Source organism: Temnothorax nylanderi, unplaced genomic scaffold (assembly GCF_030848795.1).
Source record: "Temnothorax nylanderi isolate EJ_2023f unplaced genomic scaffold, tnyl_v1.0 TNYL_tig0090_pilon, whole genome shotgun sequence".
Taxonomy (NCBI): Eukaryota; Metazoa; Arthropoda; class Insecta; order Hymenoptera; family Formicidae; genus Temnothorax; species Temnothorax nylanderi.
Window position 1 is genome coordinate 548,441 of NW_027249152.1, and position 22,738 is coordinate 571,178.

The 22,738-nt window shown below is 44.6% G+C and overlaps 2 protein-coding genes across 8 annotated transcripts in view; both read left to right on the top strand.

Annotated features, from left to right (window-relative positions):
* Positions 1 to 246: 246 nt before the first annotated feature.
* Cyc (basic helix-loop-helix ARNT-like protein cyc) overlaps positions 247 to 22,738 on the top strand; it is a 32,711-nt gene continuing 10,219 nt past the window's right edge. For 3 of the 7 annotated variants that reach the window (XR_011718718.1, XM_071710541.1, XM_071710546.1), the window contains exons 1-3: positions 18,296 to 18,625; positions 20,389 to 20,460; positions 22,196 to 22,433. Coding sequence is in view for 6 of the 7 variants with exons in the window: in XM_071710541.1 (XP_071566642.1) it covers positions 18,432 to 18,625; positions 20,389 to 20,460; positions 22,196 to 22,433 (504 nt within the window). In the remaining variant the exon portion in view is untranslated. Of the gene's footprint in view, positions 697 to 7,795; positions 7,856 to 18,169; positions 18,626 to 18,988; positions 19,210 to 20,388; positions 20,461 to 22,195; positions 22,434 to 22,738 lie in introns of those variants that run through there. The other 4 variants (XM_071710544.1, XM_071710545.1, XM_071710542.1 and 1 more) reach the window with 3 other exon arrangements.
* On the top strand, positions 8,733 to 18,158 carry LOC139774966 (uncharacterized). Its single transcript, XM_071710563.1, has 2 exons — positions 8,733 to 12,284; positions 15,148 to 18,158. The coding sequence occupies exons 1-2, from the start codon at positions 12,269 to 12,271 to the stop codon at positions 15,750 to 15,752; spliced, it is 621 nt and encodes a 206-aa protein (XP_071566664.1). The 5' UTR covers positions 8,733 to 12,268; the 3' UTR covers positions 15,753 to 18,158.

The window sequence follows — 22,738 nt, forward strand, 5'->3', positions numbered from 1 at the left end:
AGATCATGACCAAATTCTTATTATTCTTAGATTATGGTCCAATTTTTATTATTCTTAGATTATGGGCGAAGTCTTTTGATTCTTAGATTATGTTGCGTTTTCTATTTTTACTCAATTTTCTTTTTTATTAAATTTTTAAATTTTTCAAGTTTTTAATTTTTTACTTGTTTATTACGCTCACTATAGCGAGTGCATATAACGACATGTAAATGTACGCGAGAGTCGACGGTATATTAATTAAGCTCGGATCCGCTCGGAGTCCAGACGGTCGCGCGGATCAGCGCGGATCAGTCATCCCGCGACGGCCGCGACGCGACCGCGACGTTCCGCGAAGCCGACGCCGCGCCGACGGGAACGGGGATGCTGGCGCCATCTCGGCGGGCGGCACGGTCGCCTCGAGGGGAGCTCGCGGAGAGCGCGCGCTCCGCCGGGTAAGCGGCAATCTGCGGGACGGCGTTCCGGCGATTCGCTGTCGCGCTCGTCGGCTCCGCGCGCGCGTTCGAAAGACGAAGTGCGCTTTCGGGTTTCGCGCGTGTTTCTGCCTACGTGCCTCACGTGCGTGCGTGCGTGCGTGTTTACGGTTTCTCTCGTTCCGCGACGCAGGGGAGATTCCTCACGCGGATTCGCGCAGCGCGGGACAGCGCGGGAGATCGCGCCTGCATCGAAACGCCGAACGACGACGACGACGACCGAGAGGTGAGTGCGCTTGAATTGTCGCGATTCTGCGGAACGACGAGGATTCCGTGAGAGTTATCGCGTCCGTGACGTGAAAATATCTCTCTGCATTTGCGCGCGCTTGGCATTTTTTATACTTTTCCTCTCCTCTCGTCCTTTCCTCGCTCGCGCGCTCGCGAGCGAAGCGTCGAGGCGACTCGACGAAGCCGCGAGCGCGAATCGCCGATTTTCGAAACGCGACGGCGCGGCGCGGACGGTTCCCTGCGCACTAAGAATGTATTTAAATGTGCGATCAGCGATTATGACACCCGCGGCCGACGATAAATAACGTAAGTAGGACATGTAAATGCATCGATTGCAGGTCTGTCGCGTGCGAGAGACGGCCGGGAGGAATCCCGCGAGCGCGCGCGCCGCGTTTAGCTCCAATTTAATCGTTTGCGTATCTACCAGGGCCTTTATACGCGCGGACAATAGAAATTCCTGCGAGACATTGCACGATTGTTCGATGGGGGAAAGCGTTCTGATCCTTCAAACTGCATTTACGCGCGTCTCTCTCTCTCTCTCGAACCTCCGGCGTTGCTCGCGAGTTTTCTTCGCGCGCAATTCCTCGCGATTCGTCCTCCAAATCTTTAGGCGATCTTTGCAGAAACCGACGACCGAGTTTTCGGGCGGGATACATTTTAAACGTATCGCTCGCGAGTAAGAAAGCGCGGAAGCTTCCTCGTGACGCGAGAAACGATGATAATATGACCGCGCGAGAGGATTCGCGATCGTCGTCTCTCCGGTCTCTCCCTCGAATTTGAGCGAATTCCTCCGGCCCGTCCGCGCGCTCCGCGAGAGCTAGTCGCCCGCTCCAATTTGTTGGCAGTCCGCGCAATTGAGGCGGGCGAACGAGCGAGCGAGCGAGCGAGCGAGCGAACGGTTCAATGGCTGATGGAACCGGAGGCGACGTATCACAATATCACGCCGCACACAACAGACGATGATATAACGCGCCGCGTCGCGACGCGGCTCTTATCGCATGCATACACGCGCGCGCGCGCGTACGGCGTATGCACCCGGGTTCGTCGTAACGCTCGTAACACGTATATGTATGCGCGCACACGCGCGCGCCGCGTGGCACGAGCGCGTGGTTACGCGTTCACCCGCTCCGAGCTCCGACCGAGGCTTTTCCAAACAAACGCGTGCGTGCGCGGAAAGCGCGGACTTCTCGGCGCCTCGTGGGCCCGAATGGATCCTGACACGTTGACTGTCACTGTACATTTAGGTAGTTTTATTCTCGACACTATATTTTATCAGCATTTATGTTGTTTTAATATGCTACTTAACGCTGCGCGGACACCGTGGGCTTTTTAGGGCACACACAGTCGATTTTTCATTTGTGATTCCCACGGGAATGACTTCAGCACTCTTAAAACAAAATTGCAACAGTTCCGGCTTATGTAAGTATAGAAATCACTTTATGAAGCCTTAAAGGTGATACATGAATTTTTATAGATTTTTTGTAACAGAAATCCTTTCAAAAACTCTTTAGACTTAAAAGTCCCAGGGTGTCTGAGTAAGTGCTCCAAAAACACGGTGCCCGCGCAGTGTTAATTTTGTATTTACTTTTTATCTCAAATTTATAATGAAATTTTATTTCTTCCTTTCTAAATAATCAAATCAGCGAATAGCCAGGTAAATGTATAGATATAGGGCGGTATTCATAGTCGGATCTTATATCTAAGATCGTCCTAAGTCTGGTCAAAAGTAGTCTTAAGACTCCAGTCAATCAAATGACCATATTAGCAACTTAAGACATTACCGAGGACATTACTTAAGACGGTTTTGAAATAAGATCCGACTACGAATACCGCCCATAGTGTCCATATGTGCCTGTAGACTGGGTATGTAGATTTCTAACTGTGAATTAATTGGCATTCGGTAGTCAATGTGTTAATGGAACCGCGATTGCTCTTTAACATTTGCTTTTTTTTTAATATTCTCGAGATGACTTTCGAAACAGAGAATGGGTCTTATTGCGAATCTAGTGAGAGGAAATCGATTGAGCTCAAATTAATTCTAAGGAGCGCACTTAGCTCTGCAGAACTTTATTAAGTATGCGAAGTCAAACGATACTCCGTTTTATCCGAAATTCGGATAAAATAATAATTCATGCTTTTGAAAAATCGATTCGTTGTTCAGGAAAGCTAAGCGTGTTCTACGATTGATTTCCAGTTGATTCTAAGAATTTGGCTGTTTTATATTATGCGAAGTCGAACGAATACTGAAATTCGGGTAAAATAATAATCCGTGCTTCCGAAAAATCGATTTGAAGGGAAAGCTAAGCTCACCGATTTGTCGTTAAGGAATTATCATTCATCCGTTTGACCCATTTATTCGGGGGATATGCCGTATATCGTAAGCTCGTGCAGCACGAGCCGGCGCGGCGCATCAAATCGTCCAATTCCGATGCATTCGGCCGGCATCGCGGAATATGTAAGTGAGAAATTATGCCGTGCAGTATCAGTCGGTCGTTGCATAATAGCTAAAAACGATGAGATATAGAGAGGCGAGCGGCGATACGATTACGTAAGAAGACAAACCAGTTGTGGAGAGCTCGCGAATATATATATATTTTTCACGCGCGGAAAACTTTATAGCTGTCGCGTGGGTAGTGTTTTCATTTTTAGCAAATTTTTATCTCGGAAATCTATCGTATTCGAGCACACCTTAGTTTTCCCGGTGACGTTATATCTTTTTTTTTAGCTTTTTTTTTTAAGCTTGATGCTGATCGATATTCCTCCTTCGGTACAGCGCGTCTCGAGCTCTCGTTTGTTTACTAGCTCGGCTCGTCTAAAAAGATAATTAGTTTATTATGTGTTATTTACGTATTCTACGTTTGTTACATCGACCGGTTACATAATGGAATTCAAGGAATGGCTGGAGAATGATTCTTTTCTTTGCAGATGATATGGGTGCTTGACCGCTGGTAAATTTCCGTATTCTTTTACGTGTTTATCTGCTGTGATCCTTCAGAGGCTAAATGACAAGTCTTGAAGCGAATTTCTCGTAATTAATTTATTATGCAGCTTTGACCACAACACGTCATTTGACTACAAATTTAAGTTCTGAGTTTTTCAAACGTTGACGCACATTTACAGTTTTACAATTCTGTTAATCAATTTCGAAAGCGAACGAGAATAAGTTTTATTGAACAGTAACATTATTTAGGATTATAGATGTATAATAATATATGATACAAAGTATGTCTCATTATCGTGCTACATCTGTCTTCGTTCGTTAACGAATTTGACACTAGATTTTCACAAAAGTTTAACTAGACGATTATAAAACACCGTAAGTTTTTGATCTTTACTCTAATAGATTATTTTTATGCTTCAAAGATCTTTGTAAATAACTCCTGAGTCATCAAAGTGAAGTTCACATAGAATTAAACAAGAAATAAAATAGATCAGATCCATTCGTATATATATGTATCTGAAGCTGAGGTCGTGAAGAAAAATAAAAAAGTTATTTTGAATAACTTGTATGATTCGGGAATTATACTGGCACTTCTTTTGAAAGGATCATGAGATCAACTCCAAAGTCGAATGTGAATGAAGGTTCATGCCGCGATAGCGGGACATACTTTGTGCACATATCGGTGTGCAGCCGCGATATGTAAGTACTTTCACCGCGGAAGACCGATAGCTCTCCCGATATGCATCCGCCGTGTATACACAGGGACCCGGACGATTTTTTCCGAGCGACTGGCGCATTACTCCGAGAAGCAGATTACTTATTCAAGGTTGGCCGAGGAAGCCATCGCCCACGCTGGCAAAGCCTCGCAAGTGTAATCGATGATTCAATTTTTCCGGCTGTCCCTCTCGTGATTCCGCGCGTTCTCTCAGCCGATGGCTCAGCGTTACGTAAAGATCCGCGCGAGTCGCGACCCGGAGTCGATCGTTTCAATCATGACCGATTGACAGAGAAATCGTATTGTCAAAAGAAATCTATTATTACACCGCGAGAGCGCTATAACTATGATAAATCTAATCCGCTGACACGTACGATCGCGATCTCTCGCGCGTGATCTTGCAGCAATTCAGCACCTCGTACAACCGTAGAGATCCGTGACAAAAAAAAAATGCATTGTGGCGCATCGTTGGGCGAATCGTCGATCGAACGCGGAAGATTTCGGCGGAAATCGATCGGCGCTTACGCGATCGGCGAACCGGAATGCGATCGCTCTTAAATCCGCGAGCGATCGGGGTTACTTTACTCGGGCGCACATACGAGGCGGCGAGTCGCGGGAGGGGCTGCCTTCGGTGGGAAAATGACCGCCGCCGCGCCGTGCTCGAGAATTGCTTTGATATGAGGTAATGCGCACCGCAAAACACGCAAGAAGCATTACGTAACGTTTAAACGTGTGTATACGTATACGCGACGGCGATCGGCGGCCCGCCGGTATATTTATCAACGAGCCGATCGTAGCCGCGGTTTCCGTCATGAAGAAACGGCCGGCCGATTTCCAAACCGACCGACCGACCGCAAATGAATTCCGATCGGTGGCGAAGTTTACGGGGACAATTAACTCGAGATCGATATCTAATGTGACGAGGATTGGCGATTGAAGAAAGGTATCGGCATAAACCGGTGATTCCGTGTCCAGTTCAAATTGAGACCCGACGACAATCGACCGTCGTCTCTGAATTCTCTCTGACAGTTCGAGATGCACTCCCTTTAAATCGAGATTCCAAATATTCTCGATTTTATAAAGTTATTCTGAAAATCTAGTTTTAAAACTTCTATAATTGACTTAATATATAATATGATGCATCATGTATTATACATATATTTTTATTATATTATATAATATCGTTCGTTTAATCGTAAATCGTAATCGTCATAATTTATTTCGGACTTGAGTTTAACGTTGATCGTAGAGTTATTGGTGGTCAGTTTACAGTCTGTCATCTGTATGCGAATCAAGTGTTTCCGTAGGGAAAGGGTACAGGCACCAATTGCAAACTGCACACAGCTCTGAAAAGGTCAAAGTATTTCAAATGCAAATCGTGTTAGGCCCGCAAGGGTACCGGCCTGTAAATACGGAACGCGGATCCAGCCAGCCAGAGCCGGTCGGTGAGTCGGTCCATTGACGTCTCCCGCGTGATGTAATTATTTTCACGTGGCGGCGAGATACGCGCGCGGAACGTGAAATGTAATTTTGGTTTTCGCGTTGCCGTCGCGATGACGCATAGACGGCCGCACGTTGCAACCGCTAACGTCAGCATAAGGAGTACTCCGCACGCGTTTTTCATTCAGGGGAGCGCTCCCCCGAGTTGATTGAGAGAGAGAAAGAGAGAGAGAAAACGATCCGAAATTACTTAAGGCCGTGGCACGTAGAAAAACTTAAGCAGTAAGCAAATCAGCCAATCACAATCAAGAACTTAAGGCACGGTCCTAAGCAGTACCGAATCCATACCGTTGATTTACTTACTGCTTAAGTTTTACTGCTTAAGTTTTTCTACGTGCCACGGCCTCTATTCGCGCCGATATATTACATTCACGACGTATTCAATGTCGACAGGTATCTCTCGCGGAATTACGCCACGTTAAACACGGGTCCCGCGATCTTTTCCTTTCTTTCCGTTACCGATTATACCGAATCGCGCACTCCTATTTTTACGAACGAGACGGAGCGAACGTGTCGGACCGGTTAACGACGGTAGCGTTAAATCTAGAAAGCGCGCGATTTTAATTTACATAACGGAATCATTGCGAATGTTACGTTACGGCCTTGATTCCGTGTGTGCGTGCGTGCGTGCGTGCGTGTTTTGCGTCACAGGTCAAGCGCACAGCGAACATCGAAGGCGGCGAGTCCGGATATCGGTGCACCGCACTTCGGGGCCGGATTACGCAACCGCGCATTGATAAGAAAATAAGCGAGTCGCCTTGACATTGCCGACACGCAAGCGTAATCCGGCTGTTTTTGTCGAGGATCGGTATTTCTCTTACTCCCCCTCCCCCCCCCCCCTCTAGTGCTGGCAAACACGGAAGTCCACGCTTCTGACATGTTTTAACAGACAGATAAGACAGATATCTGTAACATTTTTCTTCCGACGTTAATCATCCATTTTTAACGTTGTGTTTTTAGTTATTTATTAATTCTTGTGACTATTCCGTTTTCAATGTTGCTCGATATAATGGCATTAACGCAGTATTCTTTATTGTAAAATATGTCGAAAAACTTCTTTCCTTTCGCGATTTCTTTTTAAACCCAGAGGGAGCATTAATCTCATTCGAGCATGTGTACGATTCTATGAGAAAGATTCTAACGAAGTTGTTGTGTTACTGCCCGATATTAAATGTTTATTCTCTCCGCAGTTATCGTAAATTTTTTCTAGACTAGCTGTCTCGTGCCATAACGAGATAATATAACGTAGCGATTAGGTTTACTATGCAACATTTATTTTACACATAATTTTATGCGTTTGCAGCCGCAGATAACGTAAAGTAATAATTATATTGCCCGCGATCGAAATAATACTTTTTGACAAAATAAAAATGTTCCCGTTTAATTTCTCTGATGGTCTTTTCCGGCATTAATAATATTCTAAAACGTCGTCGTTCCCGGGACGGGTACACAGGTGGACGACAGGGCTGTTTTTGTGATTCGTCGATGCGACGACGAGGATAGGGGATGTCGTCGGCAAGGCATAATCTGTCAAGCACAGGCGCTGATGATGTTTATATAATCACGTGGTTAAATTGTTGCACACTGTGTTGTCCGCGCGCTTACGTAACTGGAATTCAATCGCATTCTCACGGGAAACGGGCAAATGTGTTAGGGCTATGGCACATAGAACAGCTATCTTAAGTTTTCGAGAACTCTCGACTGTGATTGGCCAATTTGCTTACTGCTTAAGTCTTCCTGCTGAAGTTTTTCAATGTGCCATACCCCTTACTGCTATACTGTTCGTCATCGCGTGTCGCGCTTAAAGGGAGCTTAACGCTTTTCCCCAGCAGAAAGCTCGCGCGGAAAGCTCTACGTTGGGTCAAAGTCGCTTCGATCTTTTATCGCGTACAGGAATTTCAGAACTAATTTGTAAGAGATAATCTTTCTCTTTTTTTACAGATACCGGTACTATGAGGCCGTACGAATGGATGCGTGACACATCCCGAAGCAGATTCGAAGGTATGATCTACTTGATATCAACTTGATCATCTCTCAACCCTCGTTTCGCTCTAAGTTGACATATCTATATAAGAAAAATTTGTAAAACAAGAATATGCTTTTCATTGATATATTTTTTCATCGAATCGATGAGTTAACAGTTGGTCGTCGGGTTCTCGTGTTATACTCCATACATAAAAAGTTATAGAAATCCCCTTATGGTTATAAATGGAACGTCGATTTTGTTGCCCAAGGGCGCAGATGCTCGTTACGATGCGACAATGGAGGATAACATCCTAACAAGCGTTCAGTGCACCTGACATAACTCTTATATCTCGTTATTACGCTGTATTGTCGCCGATATTATTCCAAGAAGCGCAATATTTACTTCCTACGGCGTAATTTCCATATTGCGACAGGCAAATAATACTAGATTCATGAATAAACTGCTGTCCACTTAATTATGCATACGTCGGTACGTCGTTTAATTGTTTCGATTTTTTACGGTTATCGAAGTCAGTGCTATCTGCAAATTATATGTATCTGATCTGACAAAGAGTATCTTCCCCCGATACTTAGCTTTTTTCCTATCTTGCAAAATATCGCTGGCCTCTTTCTTCTCGCGTTATTACTGAATCTTAATTTACTTCTTAATTCGCCGTCCTGCCCGTTTCAGCGTAAAGTTTACTCGCCCCGCTCGTTTCGCGTCTTGACGCACAAACGATAAATCGTCGCGGAAGACAGTCGTCCAATTATAAAAATTTGCGCGACGGATGAATCAATTAAGATTTAATAATTCGACGCCTTCTCCGTGACATTTGTTTGCAGGCATCGGTACGTTCCAGCCAAATGAATGGACGCATGGAAGGACTCGATACGAATCTAAAGGTAAACTCACCATCGGCACTCCGCCAATTGTTTTTAACGTTTTAATTTTCGAGCAAACTAACGTGCTTTCGCTGACCGGCAATGATAGTTACGGTGAGGGAAAGATAATAAGAGTAAAATGATGTCGCTGGCCGCTGTTACAGCGGAAAGATGACACAATGATTACAGTTGTTTCCGCGAAAGTATTGTGTTACGGGAGGAAGGTCAGTGTCAGTTTTCCAATCAACGTTGAGAAACGAATTCCGCAATCGCCGGTCAGTTCGGAATTCGAGGATATAACGTTCTCCTCGGCGGTAATCGAGGTAAATTGATACTCTCGATACACTCGAGAGGAGTGCGAAGACGTGCCTCTAAGTCCGATCCCAGTTACGCCCGACGCGTAAATGTTAATAACGTTACGTCAATTACGCGCCCTTCCCCGATTTCTTAATCGTGGTTTGATTAATGGTTGTGAGACACGTAATAAGATGATTCAATTGCGATACAGACATTATTCTAATCGTGTTAATTTTACTGGCGAGATATCGAATGTTTAATGAATAGGTAATGAGGCAATTATGTGCTAATAATACACGCAGAGATATATGATTAGAAATTGTTTCTTGTAATACGATTTGTTTCTTTTCCTTAAAGAAAAAAAAAAGAAAATATATTACGAAGTATTTAATATTTACAAAACACAGTTCAAAGATTTATGGACGGCAACTGATATGGAATGTCGTATTTTTAATCGTCGTTCTTCACGACGCTTATGCCGCTGTTCCACCGAACCGCGCACATATCGAAAATCCGCGTCACACCGGGTAAAAGAAAAATATTGCGCGTTTTATTCCCAAATTTCGTTAACGGCGACGTTGACGTGCGGCGAGCGTTAACGAAGGTCAAAGATCGTTATTTGAAAACGCGAATAATTGGATAAACGCGGGGGAGGGGGGGGGGAGTGCTATGAAATCACTGTAAATTAATCGACGGGGAGCTGATCCTTGGTTACCGAAAAATCACGCTAATGAGTGAACGGAGAGAGATTTGGCAGAAGGGGAGGGTGAGGCAGGATTGAGAGAGAGCTGTGGTCACTTCAAACGTCAATGCCGATCGTAAACCGGGGCCCGTATCAGACAAAAGCGTATTGACGATAATAATTAACGTTACAAACGGCCCCGTTACAAACGGCTGTACAGCGGCGCGCGGTCAAGGTAGGCTTAGCTTCGTGTAATTAGCGCTAATTAATATACAGTGCAATCGGCTCGGTCGCGGAATCTCGGCGACACAGATTTAAGGGATGAAAAACGCGATTAAGTGGAACTGGGCATCTGCAAATGTGCGCGCATATGTTTTTCGTCGATCGCCGATCTGACACGATGGTCGGCTCTACTTCGAAACACGCCGCGGCTAATTAATTTGGTAATCATAATTATTACGCGGTCTGAAGGTTTACGGATAATCGCGTAGCTTGTTTCTTGCACGCGGCTCTTTTCTTGTAACAATTATAGTTTACGATAGTCTACGCATTTTTTGATATTAAATACCCCCAAACAGGGGTGGCGTTAATCTTTTTTTTTTTAGAAATAATTATTGATAATCACGATTGATATAACTGTGACCAACAATGGTGGCATAGCGTAGACAAAATTAATAGCTCACGAAATTAAAACGATATTAAAAATTTCTCGTAGGTGACACCGTACAGTGACAGTTATTATTATTGCGATATTAAGCGAATTGCGCGATAAGGTAAACCGGTTAGTCGAAGGCTAACGTTTCGAGTCTATATAAAGGAAGAAATAAACTTGGAAACACTATATATTATAAAGAATAATCGCGCGAGAAAAAATACATTGGCCGTTCGCTTCGTGCCTCTTCTAGAATGTGTGATATTAAAATGTTAGCGCCAACTCTGATTACGTTATATATTAATAAAGTTATGTAAGGCATTATAGGATATCGAGCGTTAATTAGTTGGCTTTAAGTGCGCATATATTGTTACGTATTATACGATGAAACGTGCGTTAATTAACGATGGCGCGAAGCAAAATGTTAAATAATTTTTACCCTTTAAAAAATTTTTTCCAACGCATGACATTTACATATTGGTATTTACATATTGGTATTATTTTATTTTCTTTCTTCTGAAGGAGATTTTTATTTTTGAGTTTTGCTCAGAAAAAAAGTCAAGGAAATATAAGCTGAGCTAAAAAATATTTAAAAAATGTTAATATATCTGGAAGGCATATGCATTTTTAAATTGTGTTGAAAGTCACGTCGCGTAGCGGCTGATTGCTACCGTCATACCCGCGATTTCTCAACGTAGGCATGAACAGATAGCAGGAATATCGTAAGATATGTGCAAGTTTGCCGCGATTCGTTAATTATACGTTCCTTCTGTGACCGATTATTACCTGTTTATTATTTAATACTTTAATATAAGTTTCGATTATTTAATTTTTAATAGGTTGTGACAACCTAATTATGGTTGACGTTGACAAGCAATGGCATATCGTTACACACTTTTAATAGTTCCCTTAGCAAGGTTCGATCAATTTCATATTTTTCTTATTGACGTCACGTTATTATGTGGAATCCGGGAATCTTGTTTGTGTATACTATATAAATCGTATAAGTCTTAAGTGTATTAGCGATATACATCAGCTTCAGAAATAAAAACCGAGCGTGAAGTTCATTCTGACAATGAGAGTGAAATACGAAATTTCAATTTCGTAAATTATGATCAAAATCTACTTTCGTATATATTTTTATCACATAAATTTTTATTACGAAACCCAAGTGTGGATATTCTTTTACTTCGCGACCACTCGACTCATCTGGGGAGGAAGTCGCGGCCGCAAAGAATTCTCGCGCGACGCATCCTCCCCGGCGCGATGTGGGGGTGGCTCGGGGACCCGACTCGTCGTCGCGGGAGCGGTTCCGCGGCGCAGGGCGGTTTTAGTCACTCCCACCTGTGCCGGACCACGTGGTATCAGCCGCGACACCCCGATGTACTCAACAGCATCGCTGCCGATGACGAGTACTTCTCTATCACCGTCACCACCGTCGTCGGCGGAGGTGCCTCCTACCACCATCGCCACCACCACCGCCACCACCGACACCACCACCAGCACCACCGTCATCATCACCCACCCGCGTTCTCAGTGTCAAACGGACGACGCGTCTGTCGACGAGTGCGTTGTCTACCGCGCGAGTCCGAAAGGAGAGACCTTCTCCTCCCGGATCACGGTTTTGCTAACGATCGACATCGCAAGCACCGAGACGTCGTGGTCTCAAACGTCGGCGAAGGCTAGGCCGACGGTGTCGTTTCTCGTTTTCTCCCTCCGTCGATCGGCGTCACGTGCCGGTCAGCGTCTCGCGGGAACTCGCGACACGCGACTCGAGTAGACGGTGGTGCTGAACGGCCGGCACGACCTCGTCGTCGCCGTCGAGGAGGCCCGACTCTCGAAGTACGAGGGTATCGCCCGGCAAGAGGGAAGGCGACAGGCCTTCTGGCCTCTTCTCGAGGATGCCGCCGCCTCCTCGTCGTCGGCGACGACGTGGATGTACGCGCTTCTCGGTAAGGGGTTTCTCGCGGTGACGCGCGAACGCTCGCGATGTGCGAAGTACCGTGACGAATTCTTCCCGTCGCGCGTCGGGACGCCGGAAAAATTATTTTGATCTGCGTGTGCTTCGGTACATATCTTGGGATTATTTGTGAGATTCGTCACCGCGATTCCCGCGGAAGAAGTCGATCTGATGAAGAATGCAATTTTTATTAATTATTCGTTAGTTATTACATGTCAATTATCATGATATTTAATATTTATTCGGTCGCAACTTCTTCGTCAACATTTTTTTGGACAGTATATGTATTGTCTTTCGTATTTTTAAATCATTATCATCAATAAGTCATAATTTGTCTACGAAGATAATAATTTGCAAACAGTGGGTTTGAGAGTGATTTTTAAGCAAAATCGGTTAAAGTGTTTCTTTCAATTGAAAAACTTGTGTGTCAGTGACATATTGTGCTACATCGTTATCTATTAGATTTCCATCAAGGCATCATCGAATGCATTATTTCAATAACGATTACTGGGATATTCTCGTCACCTCAGGTACTGTGTTTTCTTTTTCATTATAACGAAATACGTACCCGTACTAGCCTTATCGACGATTCCTTTATTGGATCACAAAGGATGTTCTTCTCTGAAGCTTTGTCTTCTTCGTTTTTGATCGTTACTTAATAATCGGTACAATGAATTCGTTTTCTATTTAAATAACAATTCTACAATTTGACAGCACTATTTTATCAGTGCGAAATACTTTCTGCGCTTTCCGGCATCGTAAATCGTAACAGATGTCATCGTGTCGCATCCATTATGTCGATGATGTCAGTGACATCATGATTGCTATTTCCATTGATAAAGGCTCAACGAGGCACGGCGTTATCGAAGGTCGCGTTCACGTGCGACGTGTTGTGCAGCTCCTAGGTAATGTCATTGTCACTATTATCTCAATCTTGAGGCGATTTCATTCTAAAGAATTTTTTTACGCGTCATCGAACGCGCCGAGATCTCCTCCGGAGAGCATTCGTTGCTTACACGGTGATAAAGCGTGGATCCTTATCGTAGTTTTATGTAACACTACCACTTGTTAGATGAAATTCCATCAACTACCGTACATATACTTCATCTTGATCATGACAGAATTAAAAACTCCAGCTTGTACCGACGCTTTCATAAGACGGGAAAATTATTTTAATTAAAAGAGATACCCATATAAGAATTCTCGTGCCTGCGAAAATTGTTATTCAATCTTAATGTAATAGAAGTCGCGAGAGATGATACATTGCGCATCTATCGAGGTGCGATGAAGAAGTCACATGCATGTTTATCCATAATTATATTTAAAATAAATATGCGCGGTCATTACGATTTTATTACCGTAATTTCGCAGGTTTTTATAAAAACGATATGAGAAAGTCGCGTGAAAGGATTCGGTATTTAGCAATACCGCAGAGAGATGTTCGAACGAAGATGGACGTTTGTGAAATATTGCCCCGTAGGAAAACGTTTCTTCCTTCTATTCACGGTTCGCGTGTTCAACGGGTTCAACCCCCGGAACTGGTTTCTGGACTTAAATCGACGAGGTCTTCTCCGGGGAGCATTCCTTCTGTTTGCCGTCGTTCGCCGTCTATATCACGTATGCGCGTTAATACGCCGCGAAGCGAAATGTCATAAAAATGCAGAATTGCCTGGCAGGCAGCGGCACGAGGTAGCAATTAATGCGCATCTGAAGGCGGATGATTTGCCATGAGTTCGCGTTGATTGATTGCCGATTTCGTCGTCCGCCCCATCGTGGTTCTTGCCGATCTGGAGCCGATCTTGCGCAAACATCCTTTGTGAGTCTTCTCCGATGCTGGATGGATGTATAGACCGACGCGCGGTACGCGCGAAATTTTTTGAACGGGGAAAGTATATTAGTGGAGGCATCAACCTTTCGCATATCGTTCAGTCGCCGCTGGTCGTGTAATTTACTGGTTTTTTGGCACCTCGATGAAGAACCTTCGCTGTTCTAGGAGAGGGTACATGCCTTTCTCTCTCCTCCTTCCTCTTCATTGCGTCATTATTAATACGTGCTGTCGATCGTGATTTGCGCGCATTCCGGAGTCGCGCGACGTCCGATGATACGTGCCTAACAGCACTCACAATCGCGCGACATTGGCGTGCTGTCGCTCAAGGCCGAAGATTGCGTTACGCATATGCGACAGATTTGTTTCATCTACTTTCTCATTGTGCGATGGTACGACGCGGCACGTGCAGGTACTTGGCGAGTTCGCGGAATTGAATCATTGGTCATGACATCGACGAGGAAAAGACAACGCAGTCGGAATGATCTTCGTATTTTTTTGTTCTCGATGTTTTGCGGTTGCGATTATCATGGGATTCTCCGCCTTCGATGAGGCAACCGCGTGCTAATCGTATATAGATGATACTCTGGAAATTATGAGTCTAAAACGAGGGACTGTCGGCTTGGAAAGTCGCGCTTCGCGTGGGTTCGCACAAGTGGATAATTATCACCTGACTCCCGGATAATTGCCCGCCGATAGTGGCTCTCCGTATTTAACATTACGCAAATTTAGCACGGCAAATTATCATACACGCAACTGTCGACGTACTCGTACGCGCAGACGTCCTGTAATCCTACAGGGTGCGCCGAAGATTTACCGTACAAGAAGTATCGCCGCGAAATCATTCAATAACAAAATCTCTGGAAAATTCATTTCAATCGCGAAGCTCATTTCAATTCGATCGAGGCCGGTTTCGCGGCTCGTTTCGTCGTCGCGCGAGGATAAGGGAAGCTTTCGCACGTCGCGAGCGTTCTCGTCGCGCGTCCTAGTCGAGAATCCTCCAGTGGCGAATCGCTCTGTCGTTCTCCAGACGAGGGTAGTCTACTGCCGGACACCAGCAGTGACGTCGTCGAGAATAATGACTCGGTGGCCGCCGCAAGCGATGGCGCCTGCGTGAACGATCGCATGCTGCATTATCATCAACACCAGCATCAGCAGCATCCCCATCAGCAACAGCAACAACAACAACAACAACAACAGCAGCAGCAGCAGCAGCAGCAGCAACGTCATCATCATCATCAGCTGCAGCAACAGCAGCAGCATCATCCGTCGGCGGGGTCAGAACTGGACGATCTCCTGCGATTCCGCGGTACTGGAACCACGACCGGACAGGGACAAGAGGAGATGGTGGCGCAGGAAATGGCACAGGGCTACACGCAGCTCCTGCACTCGGCGGCGGCGGTGCAGGCCCAGGAGACGCCGGAATACATCTCGCTGGAGGAGCTACAGCCGCACATCCACCATCAGGAGCATCACCGCACCGTGCACAACACCTGCACGCAACTGGCCACGTCCGCCTCGCAACTCTATCATCAGCATCATCAGCATCAGCAACAGCAGCAACAGCGAAACGGCGGCCAGCAGCAGCAACAGCAACACCAACGAGATTATTATAATCTCTCGTCCGTGCAGTAAGTTCGGTTGTCTCGCTTGTGTTCGTCGTCGCGAATGTGGTAATATGAAGGGTTTTAACAATTTTAATTAATATATATGCAATGTATATCGATGAGTTATGTCTCTACGATATACAATGTCGAATATGCCGATGTTGGATCGAATTATGTTTAACCTTACGAATGGAACTACGCCGCTACGTTGTTTTATGCGATACAACGTTATACGTATCGCATTGTGTGCGACAACAGTTACTATAAGCCTCTCGACATAATCTGCTGGAATCGGCTTTGGAATTATGACCGGTGTTGTCAACACTGAATTAACCGGTGTTGTAAACACTATCGAGTCGGTAATATCTGAAATCACTCGGAAATTGGTTATCCGTGTATCTGAATGATATCTGGGCCCGTTACTCGGGCAAATTAGGAAAAAGAGAAAAAAACGGTTTGCATTCACGTATCTTAATAGACTGGTGCGTTACGTGGGTAAAATTTGTGATAAAATTTGTTTTTTTTTTAATATGAGACTACAACGCATGTATAAGACAAAAGGCAAAGCGAAGGACAGTGTCAGTCATCGTCAGTTCAACATTCACGCTCTGACGGATCTAAATAGCGCACGTCCATAATAATGCATTAACGGCAACTCGAGTAAAACGCGTCGATGTCGTCTACACGAGTTGATGAGCGATCGGTTGATAATCTCTCCATTCAATTCACTGTCCACATTGCTTCCAATTTTCGTTTCAACGTTTCGTAGTGCAAACTACGTGGAACCAATAGGGGGGGGGGGGGAGAGACTTTCTATCCTATCTCCCTTTTTCGCTTTTTCCCGTTCCCGCACCCCGACGCTCGCGGGATATTTTACACGAGTCGCGATGCATTGCGTAATGCATCTCTTTATCATTGTCTCGCGGTACCGCAACGAATGTAATTTTCATGCACTACGTTGGCTACTCGATCAGACGCACTCTCTCGCTTTCGCGTCCACGCCTTTGAAATTATTATTATTTTTTTAGGCAGATATATAAATGCCGTGCAACTCGTGATTTATCTCGACAACTCTAGCTAAAGTAATTATACCACGGTTAGACTGATTAGGCTTTGCCTAAAAAATTCTTCCAATGAAAATTAGATCGAGATAAGATAAGAAAGTCGTCGTCTCGCAAATAAAGTCGCGCGGCTGCACCTTACGTTTTAGATGTTGAACTGAAGCACGCCCGCGGAGGATTAACTCGGATTCGTGGATTGCAGTCACTTGAGCATTACGTATGTCAGGTACACGCGAGTTTCCCACCTGTCGCATCGCATACGACATAACGTCGCCGTCGGCGCCGTTGTATATCTACGAATAAATAGAATTACGCTAATCGCCTGCATTACATCATAATACACGGAACTATCTGCCGTTGGCGAGATTGTCGGTAGACCTTGATCCCCGCGTTTTTCAAATCGTAAAACCAAAAGCAAACACGCGTGTCGTCTTGAAATCAACAATACCAAACAATTAGCCCGATATTTACCTATTTTTTTTTCATTTATTAATTACATCTAAGCAAAGATTCTCCAAAGAATTTTGGGGAAGTTTTAAAGATAAGATATCAAAATACTTTTTTGCAGTTTTAGTTTTATAAAAATAAAAAAGATAATCCTCGATTTGAAATAATTTAGATTATGCACGCGTGTTGAAAACACCATGCGATTAGCTGCGTGATTATACATGGGACTTGCTATATCCCTATATGCTTAAATGCGATTGACAACCCGATAACGCAATCAAGATTTAATCGATCAGCAAAAGGTTTTATATACGGTCAAACAGGTAAGGCAAATCGAGAGTGATTGGATCGATATCGTTCGTAGGAGCTTATAGATCGTAAGGTCGATGACGATAGTTCAATACTCCCGGATGTGACGTTGGTGCAACTATACATTACACGCCCCGCATATGATTAGCGTACCTATGTATGAACAAAAATGTTGTGCACTCCCATACGACTGCAACTTTCCCTATTCCCTCGGGTCTTGAAAATATATAAATCTTGATAACTGAGTGGCTCGTTACTCAGAAGATAACGATTAGAAATTTTCAACGATGATATACAGGGAATTAAGTTTCTCTTTTAATCATTCTTCTTACAATAATCGCCCATATATTTTACTGAATTTTTAAACATTTTTCTCATATATATTTATGTAATATAGAATTTATGGAAATGTATTTTTTAATCTGTAATTCCCTCAGAACGTTGGAGAAACTTTACCACGTGTTACGCACGAATGTTATGTGTTACATGATTTTACGCAGTGACTTCATCGATTTATTCAATCGACAGTCACTCTACACCCACGGCAGTCTATTTTCCGGCAATCGCGATTTTCGATTAGCGATCGGACAGTGCCGTCTGACTTGGCTGCTTAAAATTTCCCTTGCAGAAGTTCGTGCTCCACGGTTTATTTCGGCGAGATAGGCACGGGTTCTGGGGTGGGAGAGCTAACCACCGCCTCGGCGGGGGGTGGTGGCGAAGGTCTCGCCCCGACTCCAACCCCCGCCAGCAGCAGCAGCGGCAGTACCGCCAGTACCACCACCACCCCCAGCAGCCCAAGCACGACCACTACAACTACCACCACCACCACCTCCACCAGCAGCACCGCCACCATCCCACAGGTTGCAACGGGGGCTGAACCGCCCCAGCACATGGAGACACCCCCGACGATGGTCCCCGACCAGCAGGCACCCGCCTCCGGCCATCACTATCACCACCATCACCACCATCATCATCATCATCATCGGCATCATCGTAGCACGTCTACCACGCCTAGCCATGGACCGGCGACCGACACCTCGGACGAGTTTGCACCGGTTTCCAGGAAGCGGAAGCTTTCTTGCCAGTAAGTCTAATCATAATTTGTTCAAGAACCTTGAGGGTTTATGCCCCTAAGGGATTAACGGTTGATTTCACCAGTTTCTCTCAAACCAGGTACTGACTGAACTTGCGATAGGTCGTTAAACATCCTTTTATTTAAGTTTGCCAATGCGGTCAATACATTATTAATAAATTAACAAACTTAAAATAATTTAAATTGAGAAAGTATATTACCTATAAATATTTTTTAAGATCATAAGATGGAAAATATAATGTAATTGTAATAAGTTTGCTTTAATTTATTTAAATTGAATATGAATTTGGGCTTCCAGAAAGGATCAACAATTTAACGTTCACGAAATCAGGGGCCAGGTGAAATCGACTGTGAACATTTTAGCGCATCGTCGTCATCTCAAATGAACGAATAGAGAGAAGCGCTAGAAATGAGGCTCTTATCGGAAATTCTTGCGCGGAATCTCGCGCCACGTGGAACAACGTTCTTTTGTCCGTCGGCGTAGCGCTCGCAGGGAAACACATCTAAGAATCGGCCGTGGTAACAACCGCTCCGTTTGCCGGAGCACAAAGCGCACGGCTCGCTCTCCGTGGCACGTAGGTGGAAGTCGTATCGCGGAATATTACACATTAGCATGAAGCGCGAAACGAAGCCCGCCAAATGTGCCCTGCCAAGAGTCTGGAGTCTCGCGAGCTGCGGCAAACAACCCGCGACAACTAGCGACTTACCTCCTCGGTCTCCCCGTCCCCGTCTCCCTCATCCACGGTTCTCGGTACTCATCGATGCCGATGTTTCGAGATATTTCGCCCGGTAGTTCCGAGTAATTACCCAATCAAGGTGTCGGATACGCGGTCAAAGGGTTAACTTAATCGTTGCGATGGAACGGAAGATTTGCCTCTCTCTCTCTCTCCCGAGACCCCGATCGGTCGAAATTGCCTTCGGCAATTACCTCCATTGCTCGCTCGCGGGCGCTATGCAGCTGGTGCGCTTGTCAAATAAACGTCATCGAAAAATCGCAATCTCCTTTTCGAGCGTCATGATCGCGAACGACGTTTTCGTGGGCCCCGTTCGCGTCATTCACGTGTCGGGGTTGTTCGTTGAATTTACTGCCTCGTCTGGAATTGAACAGGACGTAAAGTGCGCGATTCGTCGCGTCAACATTTTTTGCAGTACAAATCTATGAATATGCAATCATTATATAGAGATAATATGCGTGTATCTATGTCTGAGAACCTGATCTCGTCGTCGATGGCGTTGAGCAAGATTGAAATGCACGCGCGCATTTTTTTTTATTGTAAATATTTACGCGTGTCTCGTTTCCGAGGCGAGTCTCTCGCGACGAAGGAATCGCGTCGACGAAATATTTCCTCGCGAGAACGGGAAACCCATGTGCGACTTTTCGAGCTCGAGACACAAAGGACGGCGGAGAGGAAGCTCTACGCGGGCGAAACTTCGTGAAATTTGCCGTCAAAGGGGTAACACCCCTCTGCGAAGGTCGTAATATGCCGAAGAAATTGTTTTCCTGTGATGTTTCGACCGAATTTAGTCGCCACGAAGGGACTTCGTCAATTACGTACTTAGATTACTACGCGCGTTTAATCGGCAAAGTTATATCTCACAGGAGAGGATGATAGGGGAATCGTTAAAATTAAAATTAATATTAAAAAATCATTTCTTATAATATTAATTTATTCATCTATTTATATATATACATCAAATTTTTAATTTTCTTGTCTAACATTTCGTTGAAGAATCTCCATTGTTGTCTGTTTCAGCGTTGGAAGCGATCTCTTGGACGACCTGGGAGACGACGCTAAATCAGTTCGCACAAATGACGACAGTAAGAAGTAAGTAGGTAAACGTATCGTAAAGTATTCGAAAAGAAGTATTCGGTGACCGGAAAGGTCGGGATTCCCGGAGCGAGAGCGCGCTCCCGCAATACAATCGGCCCGAACTTTTAACGTAATCGTCGATCGGCGATTACGTAGTATTATGTCAGATGCCAAGGTGAGTGCCACCTTGACCTACCTCGATTCTTTGCTCCGGCTTCATCAGCGACGTCACTAAATCCGATGTATTACCTGCTGCCGTGCGATGCGAGTCGCTCCGCAAAAGCAGAGTCGTTCAGTTGCGAAAGCTTTTATTGCATTAACGATTGATTTCCAAACAAACGAATTTGCATAGATGTTGCAGACATCTAAAACAATATTGAAAGAAAAAAATCTCATAAAGCAACGCTTGAGAACTGCCTTGAATAGTTTCTTCAGATATCATGTACACTTGTATAATGAATATTACAGATACATATCGTATTATATATATATATATATTTGGTAATAACACGTACAGATCGGTAACCGGTGGAAAGACACCGGTGCTCCAAGGCACTTGTTTAACATATGTTTTATGGACGCATTGAAGCCAGATATAAAAGTCTAACGGATATTACGATAACCATTACGATATGTCCACTTGAATCGAGACATAATTATGCGATATAATAGTCCGGCATAGAGTCCGGATCGAGACCAGTTTTCGCCGCGCCGCAACGATTTCCGCCGTGCAATTTATCCCCCTCCGGGCGTGATATGAATGCGAATTCTTGGGAGACAATTCAGCGTGCGCAATGAAAAGAGCGCCGTTGTACGAGTCGACCCTTTCCTCCTCACGTGCAATTGACACACGGCCTCGTCGACGGTTACCGATCTCGTCGTCGTCGTCGTAATGCACGCGACAGCTCGAGCCTGCTGAGCTTTCGGGAAAAGTCAACGGGCGGGGGAAGTAGCTTCAAAGACGCGCGTGGTCCCGGTCCACGTGGATGAAACCTTCGCAGAAAAGTCCGCTGTGGTCAGCAGACTATCTCACTATCGCTATCTTACATCGTTCGTAACTCTGCACATTCCGATCTTTGTTTCCGTTTCTTGTTTACATGAAACGGACGGTGGCAATGGGATTCCGCGCGATTAACGCAACGAGCGTCCACGTGGACATTCAATCCCTCAAAGAGGAAATATGAAATACGAGAGAAAATAATAGTAAGAGAAAAATACTTTAAGAAAGAGGAAATATGAAATACGAGAGAAAATGATAATTTGAGATACCGGGATATATCCGGCTCGATCCGTGACTCCCTTTCAGAAAGATGTAAAAACGTCGAATTTTTGTAATACAGTATAATACATGTTTGTATCACCGGGACATACACACGTGAGTTGTTCCACCCGTGAAATGTTCCAATGAACTCCCTATTTTACGCAGCTATGAAAGTTGTTACGTTGGACGATGACTAGGCGTTTAATTCAATCATCATTTTTAATTCAAACTCCCGTCGTTAATAAGATTATAAATAGCGCTCTAAAGTATAGACGTATTTTTTTTGCAATATCAGCTACGTGTTTCTCATACATACAACCGTGATGTGGATTATAAATATTGTAATTTTATGAAGTTTCCGTACTTGTTTTTATTTGACGAGTTATTCCCATTGGTGTCAGACACGTACAGACAGGTAATAAATCTCACATTCTTATCTGCGTCTCTATTAAAATCTGGCGAGCAGAATCGATGATTTTGTGCTTGCAGGCAGAACCACAGCGAAATTGAGAAGCGCAGGAGGGACAAGATGAACACGTACATCACCGAGCTGTCGGCGATGGTACCGATGTGTCACGCGATGTCGCGGAAGCTGGACAAGCTGACCGTGCTGCGAATGGCGGTTCAACACCTCAAGACTATCCTCGGCGCGGTTACCTCATACACGGAAGGTCACTACAAGCCCGCATTCCTCAGCGATCAGGAACTCAAGACGCTCATACTTCAAGTAAGTATACTTGAACGGCAGTTGTGTAACATCTACAAACAATTGCTATAGAGACTGACTTTAAATTTAATTTTTCACGATAAAAATTATGGAAAAACGAGTATAGGCATTAAATATATATCTTTCTTCTACACAATGAATAACACAATGGAAGATCGACAAATACTTTCAATTCTCTTTTATTATATTCCTATGAAAGAAACGTCTTTTTTTGTTTCTCTTTTATAACAAATCAAATAGATTATGATTTGCTCGCTTCGTTGCGTCGTCATTCGCGTCTCGCTTGGTTTTAAAAGTGACATTTC